At 42.1% G+C, this 14,258-nt stretch overlaps 1 protein-coding gene across 1 annotated transcript; it reads left to right on the top strand.

Moving 5' to 3' along the window:
• The first annotated feature begins 3,266 nt into the window (after positions 1-3,266).
• LOC139785509 (UDP-galactose transporter senju-like) lies at positions 3,267-7,030 on the top strand. The gene is made up of 8 exons (XM_071724667.1): positions 3,267-3,443; positions 3,584-3,698; positions 3,789-3,835; positions 3,941-4,080; positions 4,164-4,307; positions 4,410-4,616; positions 6,263-6,383; positions 6,630-7,030. The coding sequence occupies exons 1-8, from the start codon at positions 3,356-3,358 to the stop codon at positions 7,028-7,030; spliced, it is 1,263 nt and encodes a 420-aa protein (XP_071580768.1). The 5' UTR covers positions 3,267-3,355.
• The last annotated feature ends 7,228 nt before the right edge of the window (positions 7,031-14,258 follow it).

Below are 14,258 nucleotides of genomic sequence, written 5' to 3'. Positions count from 1 at the left end.
ATATTGGGCGCCAGACGCGTAGACACGCGTCCACGAAATACTCCAATACCGCGAAAGTCCGGAAACACAAAACGCAAGAGATCCGGCGTGCGAGAAAGCGGCCAGCTCGACTAATGATTGTGGGCGGGGTTGATAAAAGGGCAGCGCCACATTCGGCAGGGTGACGCATAAATCACACACTCACGTAATTAATTAAGTTGGAGAACAATGTTTATTGTAGAGAGTCGGGTGGTTAATGAACAAAAAAAGGAATGAAATTATGAAATTCAGACATTAATCGTATAATTAATAGGCAATATATAAAACTCGGCCGTTAGATGATTTGACCGGTTTTGAGTGACGAAGTTAGACAACGTAGCATGACAAGATATTAATCTCGAGCTTGGATGAAACATGATAGAATTGGACAAGACTGGTAATGCGGGCGTCAAAATAAACGGAACAGATTAAACAGTAAGTTGATTTGCAGTAAACGCGCCGGCTGCGCCGTTATCAAGTAAAAGAACAATAGTAACAAATTAAACGCACAAATAATATAGGGTATCGGCGAGAGACATAACCGAATACGAAATAACCGGAGTAAGCGCGAAATAATAGTGTCAGCAACACGAAGTGTCGCGAAATAGTAGTGGGTCACGCTCGGAGCGCGTAAACGCCACGTTCCAAGCCACGCAGGGATTCTGCCGCCAAATTATCTTAATCTAACGCAAGTGTCTTAATTCTTAATCTAACGCGAGTATCATATTCTAACGCGAGCGATAATTGTAGCGCAAGCAACGTCCAAGCGCTACACGCTATTGCCAGCAATACTTTAACGCGAAGAATGAGGGGCTGAGGCCCTCGACATAACGCAAAATACTGTAGCTAACGCGAAAATACGAAATTTTCGCGAGTAACAACGCAAGGTGCTAGAACTAACGCGAAGAGACGACATTACCGCGATTAACAACGCAAGATACTATAACTAACGCGAAAACACGAAATTACCGCGAGTAACAACGCAAAATACTGTAACTAATGCGAAAACGCGAAATCACCGCGAGTAACGAAGGAACGCAATAATGAACGCGAATGCCATTCTAACGCGAAACGTATCCTAACGTAAACACGGACTGAGCGCAATCCTTCGCACACGAAAATCGAACGGAACGCAATAATAGGTCACCGCGAATCATACGTTAACGCAAGGAACAGCCAACGATTAATTTCTAACGCACTTAATATCCTAACGCCAAAATCCACCGAACGCGAGTAACCTTCCAACGCGAATAATCTCTGAACGCACTTATTCTAGCGCGAGAAACGACCAAATGCAATTACTAATCTAACGCGAATAATATCTCAACGCAAGTACCATCGGAACGCAATTACTCCTGCGCGAAAAATTACCGAACGCGAATGATACTCTGACACGAATATCCTAATGCACGAAATTTGCCGAACATGAAATATTCGAACGCAATTACTGCCGCGTGGGGAATCTAAGTCCCGACCGTGCGAGTTACGACGCATAAGGAAACGCGCGGTCGCGAGAAGCGGCGAATTCCCGATATCGGAACTCGTCATCGACGCATCGGCCGCGATCTCCAGAGGCTCGCAAATTTTTGGTCACGATCCCGTGGCCACGAGACCATTCCGGTGCCCCTCGCTGTCGTTCTCGATCGCGAAATCTACGCCTGGTCGGCGAGCAACGTCGACATTGAATTATTCCCGAGCGAGAGCGCAACCCGGAGGGCGGTGTATCGTGGCTTTACATGCTGAGTATTACCGAGGCAACCTTGCAGCCGCTCACTTCGGGTAAGCAGCCGAGAGCGGGTGACACTCTGCGGGAAACGCGTAAGAAGGCGGAGGTAACGACCGAGCCGACTTTCGACGGCGGTGGAAGCCCAGGCAGCGGCGTGGGCGCAGAAACTCGCGTATTCCATTATGTCCCGTTTAGGAAAAAACGACGCCTGCGCGACAGCGAACGCATCCGGTGCAAGATGAGAACAAATCGCCCGGCGAGCACGAAAGAGAGACTCGTCGTGAGGAGTAGGCGTCAAATCCAGGCGACCATTCGGATTACTTATTCCCCCTTAGACTAAGACTGCGCATTGCCCATATGGCTATTTCTTCTCTTATTGGCATTTAAGTATCGCGTTAGGCCCATATGGCCATACGGGGTTATAGGCCCATTAATAATTGCGCGCGCGGTCCACGGGGCCAATCTAGGTTAAGTATTTTGTTGAGTAGACCGCTGACCGGTTGACACATTTAATCTTGACGGTTCACTGTTTTGGATAAGGTTTGTTTTAACGCACAAAGGTCGGCACGGTAGTTCGTGCGTATATTAGGTGAACCGCGACAATCTCCAGGAATAAGGTTCGGAGGACCATCAGCCGGACCTGGGAAACACACCTACAAGGTCGGCGTTGTCGGCGGGACACAAGTTCCGAAGGGGAACATCTTCCCCGAGAACAGAGGCCCAAACCACAATCCGTGAGACCTGGGACACCAGCCCATAAAGTCGGCGTCGTCGGCAGGTCACTGGTTCCTATGTGGAACATCTTCCACAGGAACGGAGGTCCGAAACCATATCCGAAGGACCTGGTAGACACCGAAATGGGGTCGGCGTCGTCGGCAGATAAGTGGTTCTCTTTTGGGACATCTTCCACGAGAACAGAGGTCGAAATCGTAGCCAGCGGGACCTAGGAGACACGGCCACAGGGGCGTCGTCGTCGGCAGAACATTATTTACCATCCGTAACGTCTTCCACAGGAACAGATGTCCGGACCGATTTTCCGAGGACCTGGTACACGCACCCAGGGGGTCGGCGCCATTGCCCGATCACCAGGGTACGGATCATGAACATTATAGACAATAGACAATAGACTGCAGGGAGTGGGCGATCTAGTGAAATTCATTAGTCTATGGTCATGTTTGTAGTACCGTATCATGCATTTTTTTCCGGGTGCGGCACCCGGCACCGAATGACAGCCATTCACAGCTCAACTTATCGGAACTTATAGACAAGGATAGACGTGGTAATAGGTTATAATTTTCAATCTCAATTTCAAAGGTACGTTATTGTTTGTGCACGTCTTCTGAAGAGTGGGAACATTTCATTTCGTACATATTACTTATACAACTGTTTATATTAGAAAATGAGGTGACAGCATTTTTACATTTTTTCAATTATTACTAATTATTTTACATTCCCACTCTTCGTAGTAGTATCAGCCAGAGTATCCGGCCAGCGGCCTTTGCTGGTGCGCGTTCACGTTGACGTGCATACGTAAAAAACCGGAGAAGGAATGACTCTCAAACATGATGGCCCAAAATTGTTCAAGCTGAAGTGACCAAGAAAAGTCGAAGGATGGGAAGGATAAACTGGGGCGAATTGTTTCCGGGAAGGTGGAGTCCTGTTATTTTCATCTCCTATATAGCTCTCTGCATAAACCAAGGTACGTTGAGCCACATGTTTTGTAACCAACTTTCATCTTGCTTGCTGTAAGCAACAAATGAGAAAAGTAAAACAGGAATTTTATTAATTAAACGTGAATTGCCACTAAATTTGACATCGAAATGCAATAATCTCCTGCAGGTATTCTCGTGACGTGGTCTCAGAAAAGCGGCCGCTACGAATATAATATTGTGGCAGTTGTGCTGATGACAGAAGTTCTAAAATTGGTCATATCCACAGCGCTCTACTGCAAAGAGTAAGCAACTCGAGAATTCGTAGTTTGTTTACAGAGCTGGACTTCATCTTAGCTTGATTTTTCTTATCGGTATTAATTCTGAATTTGCAGTAATAGCATCCTAACGCTTCTCCAGGAGACGAGGAAGAATAAAAAGGGTGAGATTAAAAAATAGAGATAAAGAATTCCAGGAACTTACTATACAAATGCCCAGCATGATCAATTTCCAAAGGATACTAAAGAAAACTTGTGTCAATTTTTAGTGCTTCTGCTATATATGATACCTGCGCTTTTATATTGCCTGTACAACAATCTAGCATTTGTCAATCTGGCTAGATTCGACCCCACGACTTACTACGTCTTGCTGCAACTCCGCGTTGTACTTACGGGAATCATTGTCCAGGTATCAATAATATTGCTTTCAGTGTAGGAATAGAGAACAACGACGTGTTGAACGGATAATGTAAGAATTCTGATTTCTTCTAGGTCATATTTAGCAAAAAGTTGTCCGCGACGCAGTGGTTTTCCCTAGTGATCTTGACAGTCGGCTGCATGGTAAAGCACTTCGACGCCCACGTCCTTGGCACGGAATTCCACGTAGATATTTTTCTACTTCTAATTCTTGCACAAGTGAGTCACCTATCATTGATATATATATATATATATATATATATATATATATATGTGAATGGAGACACGATATGTTATCTCGAAAAACATCTTGCTTTACAGACAACATGCTCCTGCTTAGCCGGGGTGTATAACGAATATTTGCTGAAACGGCAGGGCGCGGACATCGACATTTTTATACAGAACGTATTTATGTACATCGACAGTATTTTCTGCAATATTGTGGCGATTGTCCTGTTAAGCGCGTTCACGAACGGCGTCAACGAAACGCTGACCAATGTCGAGATCGGTACGTTTCTGCAGCCGAAAGTAATACAGACATATGTAGGCGTAATACAGACATATGTGGGCGTAACTTTTCAATGAGGTATTAAACCATTCCCTTATTTAAGCGGAAAAGTTCTGTGAATTGTGATTCGCACATAGCAAATGGATCACTTACGTCTCTTAACAAATGCCTCTTATTCCGATATGTTAAAATATCCTGACGCCTATCTTCTTCTATTTCAGCAAGAAATAGGGCATTTAAAATATGCTCTGGAAGCATTTCTGCAATGTACATTTACAGAGATGCAAATTCCAAAATTCACACATATTTTCAGGATACTTGAAATTTCAATCCTTTCTTTTACTTGGCTGTGTACAATCATAGAATATAAAAATAATAAATGAAATGATGATATACATACCTATTAAAGTTAACAAAAAACTCCTCAACAAAATCTTTAATCGTATACTTTTTTCGGTAAGAAAAAACTTTACAAAAATTATAAATTTAAAAGGTTAACAATTTAAATATACCAATTTAAATGGATAACAATTTAAATCCCCGCCTTCCCAGCAAACAAAAAAGGATTGAAAGCGTCAAAACTTGGATAGACAGGGATTAAGAAGGATAGTAGGAATTCACCGAGTTGTGAAGTGAGTCTTAATTCAATCCTTTTTTCTGTCTATCCAAGTTTTGACGCTTTCAATCCTTTTTTGTTTACTGGGAAGGTGGGGATTTAAATTGTTATCCATTTAAATTGGTATATTTAAATTGTTAACCTCTTAAATTTATAATTTTTGTAAAGTTTTTTCTTACCGAAAAAAATATACGATTGAAGATTTTGTTGAGGAGTTTTTTGTTAACTTTAATAGGTATGTATATCATCATTTCATTTATTATTTTTATATTCTATGATTGTACACAGCCAAGTAAAAGAAAGGATTGAAATTTCAAGTATCCTGAAAATATGTGTGAATTTCGGAATTTGCATCTCTGTAAATGTACATTGCAGAAATGCTTCCAGAGCATATTTTAAATGCCCTATTTCTTGCTGAAATAGAAGAAGATAGGCGTCAGGATATTTTAGCATATCGGAATAAGAGGCATTTGTTAAGAGACGTAAGTGATCCATTTGCTATGTGCGAATCACAATTCATAGAACTTTTCCGCTTAAATAAGGGAATGGTTCAATACCTCATTGAAGAGTTACGCCCACATATGTCTGTCCCTGCACATGGAAGATCCGTAGCTCCAGAATTGAAGATATTGGCTGTGCTTCATTTCTATGCTACAGGAAGCTACCAGAGGTCAATTGGGCAGAATTTTCTGTTCCCAATCGCTCAGTCAACGATGTCGGGATATGTCGCTATGGTGACCCATTTGATATGTAGACACCTAGGGCAGAGGTGGATTGTGTTCCCGACTGACCGAAGGGTCATTGAAGAAAAGAAGAGAACATTTCTTCAATCATTCGGATTTCCGGGCACGATAGGCGCAATAGACGGGACGCATATTGCGTTGATAACCCCAGCAGAAGAGGAACATAATTACTTGAATAGAAAGGGCTTCCACTCAAAAAATGTGCAAATTGTAAGTTAAATATATACGCAAGCGGACATAAAATGAATGACTTCATTACAGGCTTATTTATCATAAAAACAATATGATATATTGTAATATATTGCAGATCTGTGATGCTGATTTAAATATTCTCAACGTGAATCCGCGACACGCAGGCGCAACACACGACTCCTACATATGGAGGAATTCTGCAATTCTTGAACATTTACGTAACAATTACGAGCACGGTAAGGTACAAAAGTCATACATACATATACATATACATATACATATACATATACATATACATATACATATACATATACATATACATATACATATACATATACATATACATATACATATACATATATACATATACATATACATATACATATACATACATATATTTTACATACATATATTAACACAAACGATTAATGCATTATAAGTGTATATACAACTTTCAATGACGTGTATTTAATTTGCTGTAGGAGACACCAACACGTGGCTCATTGGCGATTCTGGATACCCACAGCAGCCGTGGTTGATGACTCCTATTGTCAATGCCCAACCAAATACGCCTGAAAGCCGCTATACAGATGCTCTTGTTAAAGCACGTTGCTGTGTAGAAAGATGCATCGGAACTCTCAAATCTAGGTTTCGGTGTATCCTCAAAGAGCGAATGTTACGATACAGTCCTTTGTCGGTTGGAAGGATTATTGTTGCCTGTTCTGTGCTGCATAACATTTGCAATAGTGGACGCCTTGATGTTTTGAATGATATACATCCCGAAGGAGTGCAAGAAAATAACGTACAAGAAAACATGCAGAAAGAAGATTTGGCAAGTGGCCAGCAGGCCAGACAAAGATTAATTAACTTGCATTTTCAATAAACAATATTATTTTTTCATCCATACAGGGAAAAAAAAATATATATATATATGCATGTATACATATACATATATACGTATACAATCCCACAAATCCACATTTATTTTTCTATAAATTATACTAAATTATTTACAGCGTTGATATTAGCAATAAGAGTTTTGTCTTTTAATTAATTCGATAAAGGAATTTAATATAGTGTTTGAGTTACTTTGTTGTTAACTTTTTATTATATGTATATATATATATTTCCGCGCGAGAGTTGACATGCCGCGCGCGCGGTAGATCGTCGTTGTTGGTCGTTGTGTCAGTGACAGTCGCGCGTGCGACCGCATCGTCCAGCGTTCGCCGCATCGTCTCAGCGTCATTGTCGCCGGCGTTGTAGTGGTGGTGGTGTCGGTGGTGGTCATCGTCGTCGTCGTCGTCGTCGTCGTGGTGGTCATCGTCGTCGTCGTCGTCGTCGTCATCGTCGTCGTCGTGGTGGTCGTGGCCGTCGTCGTCGTCGTCGTCGTCGTCGGCGCGTCGAGGAATCGGCGCGAGGACGCCGTCGAGTCGGTAAAATGGTCGCGCTCCCCCGCTAGCTTTTCTAACCCCCCTGTCGCTATTTATCGCTCCCCCGCGAGAAACGCGGCTTGGTTAGGTTGCTCGAGGGTCCGCGCTGATCCTATGGCACCGGAACTCCGTCACGCGTGTTCCCCGTGGTTGCCCGCGTTGACAATATGACGTGCCGTTGGGGAGTTTACGATTTAGTTAACCTCTGTATTCACGTGCCTAAATTGTTTTATGGAATAGGTCTAGGTAAAACAATTATTTTTTAATGTTTCGCATAAAAATTTTAAATAAATTTTTATATTTTTCTCTTAAAAAACAATTATTAAAATGTATCCTATCATTTTTCAGGATTAGCTGTACGTATATGTATTGAAAATGCAGTGTGACTGATCAGCCCCGGGGGGGTGACGCTTAAACCCCGGCATTTTTGAGATTTCAATTTTTGCACCGTTGTCGTTTTTGCTCTATACCGGTTAAACAAAGCGACGTAGATAAAAATTTCCTTAATAAATTTTGTAGCTAAAGGTTCACTCTTTACAGTGGTATACCACATTTAACTTCAATTATTTATTTTGTTGTTAAAAATCGGCTCCGAAAAAAAACTGACCTTTTAGCCCCGGTCTCCCCAGTAATGAATGTATACTGCAAAAAGGAACAATGTAATCGTACATTTTTCATTAATTCCATTTTTCAGAAGTCGAGCGGTTTCAACTATAAAAGTTGTGATGTCGACAACACATACCACAAATTTACTAAAAAACATCTATTGTTTACTTGAATTAAAATAAATAAGTATTAAAATTATAGAAGGAAAAGTAGAGAGAAAGGGAGACAGACAGACAGACAGACGTACGTACAGAGAAAGAAAGTGAATGTTTATCAAATTATAGTAGGTGAAAAAGTAAAAAATAAGTATTTCTTTACGAACATACTTCAAATTCCAAGCCGTATTCCTGTAGCCCTTCGTCCCCATCTGCTGCAGTCATGCCCATTATATTTAGGAGGCGCATCTCCTGATCTGTAAGGTTTTCCATCACCGGGGCCCCACCTCCAGTAGCTGTGAAGTCTTTCTTTAATTCAGCATACTGCTTCTTTACCCGGCATTTCCAGTCTGCGACAACTTGTAAAATCCATATATCCATATATCCATATATTCAATGAATGCTCGCTGCGGTTACTATGCAGCTAACAAAATTGTCAATTTATATATCTTTTTAGATCATGTACTAAATAAAGCTATTGTTTATATAAAATCGTGTATACTTCATTTATATATATATATATATATATATACACATACATATATTATCTTTGAATATTATTATTGTATAGAATTATATTATTGAGCCTCAAATGTTAAAAAATCTATGAATAATTATAATTTATTATAATTGTTTACACACCTGTTTCCATTGTTTTACTGTCCTCGTCTCAGTCTGCAGGGCATTCAAAACGTCCACCAACTTTTGCCACTGTTGGTGCAAATTTTCTTTGCCCCTGGCTCCGACAAATTTATTGGTTATGAGCTCGCTATGTTGCTCGCTATAATCGAGGATTATTCCGAAATGCTCTTCCGTGGTTCTCATCTAAAAACAAAGAAAAATTTAATTTATGTATAAATCACCAATCATTAATAATATAAGTTAATGAAAACATTGAATCTTCAAGTTATTAAAGAAACCGATGTATTGATCGTATAAAAAATTTATCTCACATAAACAATAATATTTTCATGTGAATTTTGTAAAGTTTTCAGAATATACAAACGTAAAATTGTTTATAAAATTATAACTTTACCACAGCGGTTATTATTTCCTTTAAGTTGAGCTGTCTTCTTCTTCTTCTTCTTCTTCCGCTTATTGGCACTTAAGGGGATCCTAAATACCGACAAAACAGAGCTCGTTCTTTAAAACGGCTTTATAGATCGCAAAATCCTTTTACAGGAGTAAAGTATAGGTACTAATGAAGAGTGGGAATGTAAAATAATTAGTAATAATTGAAAAAATGTAAAAATGCTGTCACCTCATTTTCTAATATAAACAGTTGTATAAGTAATATGTACGAAATGAAATGTTTCCACTCTTCAGAAGACGTGCACAAACAATAACGTACCTTTGAAATTGAGATTGAAAATTATAACCTATTACCACGTCTATCCTTGTCTATAAGTTCCGATAAGTTGAGCTGTGAATGGCTGTCATTCGGTGCCGGGTGCCGCACCCGGAAAAAAATGCATGATACGGTACTACAAACATGACCATAGACTAATGAATTTCACTAGATCGCCCACTTCCTGCAGTCTATTGTCTATTGTCTATAATGTTCATGATCCGTACCCAGGGAGTTTGGCGAGGACCTTCGCCGAGAACAACTACCCGGGGAGGCATTGTAAGCGCCCCGGAAACACGTCTAAAAGGTCGGCGTCAACGGCAGGCGATGACGAGTGCACCCGGACATCTTCCACGGGGAATTGACCCAGAACCGTCATCAGGAGCATCTCCGACGAGGTGCGCACGAGTCGGCGTCAACGGCGCACGAAATCGGCCAACCGAGGAAACCTGGTGCAGCGGCACCGATAGAGGAGGATCACCACGTCGCGGCGCAAGTGGAAATTTCCACGGGAAACCGCGTATAACGGTCTGGAAACATGTCAGGTGGCGAGTGCGTGATAGTCATGTTGTTTTCGCGTGATCGCGCTGGGCGTACGTGCCGAATACAATAGGCGAAAAGAGAAAGTTCTGACGTCACAGCGAGCGGCGAATAACAACCGGAGAGTAGGGATGGTTTAGCATAGTGGGGAGCCAAAGCGAGAGCCATTGCTCGAGGCAGTCTCTCGAGTATAGCCATAGCGAACAGACGTGTCTAGAGATAATAGCGTGTAGCGCGAACATAAGCTACGACATTAGCTATACTTAACTTAGGGATACTTAACAATCGGGAACTACCGCGTAATTGCGCGTTAAATACTCGCTCGATAATAGCGAGAGGTACTTATTAGTTACCAAAGTAACTTTCAGTGATAGTCGAATATAGCGGTGACGAATAAGTGCGTATCGAGTACACTACCATCGCGGACATCGATTCTCGCGACTACAAGATATTGTACGAACAATGTTGCTAGTTGTATTTAATACGCTGGGATCAATAAAATCAGCGATTACGGGAAAGCTCATACCTAAAGCGCGATCCACATCGAAGCGCGGCGACACCATTGTGAAGCACCTTTATGAAATTGTGAAACGACCTGTAGAGTTGAAATAACGATCTGAAATTAAAGAATCGTTAATTCTGAAACGAAGTCTCAAGATTAATTACACAGGACCACAAAAAAAATCGATGAAAGGTTCCTTTGATCAGACCAGGTGTATTATATGTTTTTGGGGTCGCTGAACATGAATCTGAAGTCCGTTTTGCTCCATCACGTCAGGATTTTTTCCTAACCTTAAAAAACATGGCGGATATTGACGGATTTACTTAAATCTTGGTATCCAGGGGTTTTTGGGGTCGCTGATTACGAATTTGAAGTCAGATTTTCAAAATCCAAAATGGCGGCTCAAATATGGCGGTCGAATTTTTAAAATATGATTTAATTTTTATGAAACTTGATATCTAGGAGTTTTTGGGGTTGCTGATTACGAATCTGAAGCCAGATTTTCGAAATTCAAAATGGCGGATTCAATATGGCGGTCAAAATTTTGAAAAATGTTCAGAACTCGATGAAATTGTCCGTACAGAGATTTTTGGGGACGCTAAATCCAAATCTGACATCAAATTTTAAAAATTCAAAATGGCGGATCCAATATGACGGACCGATATTCGAAAAACAAGAGAAAAGTTCGATGAAATCGTACATTATTACGTTTTTGGCGTCGTTGAATCCAAATCTGTTGTCAAATTTTTAATATCCAAGATTGCAAATCAAATATGGCATCTAGAATGGTTAAAAGGTCCGGAACTTGATAAAATTGGTAATATCATGTTTTGAGGTCACTGAATTGGAATCTGTCATCAAATCAACACCTTAGAATTCAGATTCTTAAATAAAAAAAACTTTCCAAAGAGGTAAATATTGTCTTATTCTACTCTCAGCATGACCCAGAGAAAACGACGTGGACGTGGTAGATTTCTTTCTCCTTCGGGGTACTTGTTTTGAGTGCGCCCCCTTGCCTCTCACTGTTTGAGGTGTGTAATTAACGTCAGTCCCCTTGCCTCTCACTGATCGGGGTGCTTGATTTATGTGAGTCCCCTCGGCTCTCACTACTCTTAAATGAGCTTATGACTTTGTAAACAGATATTTTATGTGACTTGACTCTTAGAGTGATAACGAGTTCTTTTATTTGCGAATGATCTCCGTAGTGCTTTTCTTTTATGTTGGTTTGGCGTGTCTCTGTTCAAAGACCAGCAATAGTCTGCCAACATGCGGCCATCCCAAACACCCTGATACCATGACGGCATAAGGAGCGTGATCCAGGGACTTTGCCAGATCACGGAACAACTCCGTTGCCCGCCGTCACCACGTGGAGGTGCCCTGGATGCAGACACACGAAAAAAATGTGAGATTCGGGGTTTCGGCCTCACGTGCATGGAATCTGAAAATCTGACTTCAAATTCGTAATCAGCGACCCCAAAAACCCCTGGATACCAAGTTTCATAAAAATTAAGGGTGCGGTCCAGTTGTTGCTTCAAACGCTACAGAGCATTCGTAGCAGCGCTATGGATAGTCCACATGGCGCTTCAGAGCGCTCTCGGCAAATCTTACACGTCATCAATGACGTCACTGTTTTCGCTTCCACCGTGCTACAAACGCCTCACCTCAAGAGGTAGGTTATCGGAAGCATTTCGGCCATTAGCGGGAAATATTAAAAGTGTGGCCGTGATAGGTGTAAAAATTTATTTAAAATGCCGGAATTACAGCTTATTGATGAGGAAACAGGTGTCACATATCTGTTTAACCTCACTGAAAATGAATTTGCTCGTGCTTCAACAGGTTAAATATTATATTATATTATATTATTAGTATCTTTCTAATTTGGAATATATTTATAGGTTATACTGTAACCGGACGGTACAATTTCGTGCCCGATTCACGCGGCTTTGTGTCCTTTTAACGGTCGCCACTCGGTTTGACCTATGTTCACCGAGAAGGTATAGGTAAGTGTTTCCTAACTATGTTTTATGAATGTGTCATCGAACTAATTATTCCCCTTTTTATTTTCAGGTTCCCGCCACGGATGGACGACTTCCAGCGTCGCCCCTTGGATCATCGACTCCAATCGCCGCCGTATCTCCACGCAGGACGAAGATGGCGGACCACCGCCTCTTCCGGTAAGTATCGGTACGTCGGTCAACTAACTCCTAAATTTAAATAAATTTTCAGGTTCCCGCGACGGATGGCGCGTCTGTGCCGTCTCCCCAGTGATCACCGGTAATGACCTTCGATCAGGATCAACGAACGGCCGAGATGTCTGACCATCACCCCGCATGGGTAAGAATCTGTCAAAGAATAACGCAGGTGTCCTAAGGCCAGCTCAGCGAGGACAGAAACCTCGCGTAGAGCAAAAGGGCAAAAGCTGGCTTGATCTCGATGTTCAGTACGCATAGAGACTGCGAAAGCACGGCCTATCGATCCTTTTGGCTTGAAGAGTTTTCAGCAAGAGGTGTCAGAAAAGTTACCACAGGGATAACTGGCTTGTATACGTATGTTGGTCAATCAACTATGTTAATTAATCAAAATTTTCAGGTATTCGCAACGGATGCCTCGTCAGGGTCGTTGCCCGGTGGATCACAGATGATTTCCAGCGCCCAGGATCAACGCCCGGTCAAGATGGCTGACCTCCGTGCACCTGAGGTATGTATACGTAACTCGGTTAGCTAACTTTTTAACGACCGCACTTTTCCAGATTATTCGAACGAATGGCCGATCTCCATTCCCCAACGATGAATCACCGACGATAATCTCCGCTCTGGGTCAATGATTCTCCAAGATGGCTGACATCCGCTTGATCAGGTATAAGGGAGATAATCAACTGACAATTCCTTTTATATTTTACAAATAATCAATTTGTTTATTCGCAGGCTTCGGTTTACACACACTTGGATGTTCACAATATTTCTTTACACAAGATGGCGTCGCACATTCGCTAAACGCACGTAAGTCCTTTGTTTCGGTAACACAGTACCGGTCGTCTTTCGTATCGACGATAGTTAACGCGTTTCGCGGGCGTTCCCGATTGTTAATGGATGTTGGCAACGATTGTTTAAACACTCGACTTATGTTCGCGGGACTTAGCGCGATCGCGGGTGCTTCTATCAGAGAGACTAGTTACCGTGCCGACGATCCTCGAGAGACTGCCTCGAGTATCGTCGCTCTCAGTGGCTCCCCACCTACGGCCGTTATCCCCACTCCGGCTTCACGGCCGCTTTCACCTTCTGGAATGTTCGTCGCGGCGCAATAACAACTTTCTCTTTTGTGCGCCGAACGTTCCAGAAGTTGTTGACGGAAAATTCCAACGGGAGTACCTTGAGGTTGACCCCCACTCTACGCTCCCGGGTAGCGGTTTTCCAACTCGCTCATTTTTTGCGATTTTACGGCGCCGACCCGTGCGCTCGACCTATTCCGCGTCCCTGAACATGCATCCGGGCCGACTTCCCGTGGAAGACGTCCGGGTATACCTCGCGTCG

The sequence above is a fragment of the Temnothorax nylanderi genome, unplaced genomic scaffold, assembly GCF_030848795.1.
Source record: "Temnothorax nylanderi isolate EJ_2023f unplaced genomic scaffold, tnyl_v1.0 TNYL_tig0817_pilon, whole genome shotgun sequence".
NCBI lineage: Eukaryota > Metazoa > Arthropoda > Insecta > Hymenoptera > Formicidae > Temnothorax > Temnothorax nylanderi.
Note: the sequence above shows the minus strand (reverse complement) of the source record. Positions and strands in the feature narration are given on the sequence as shown.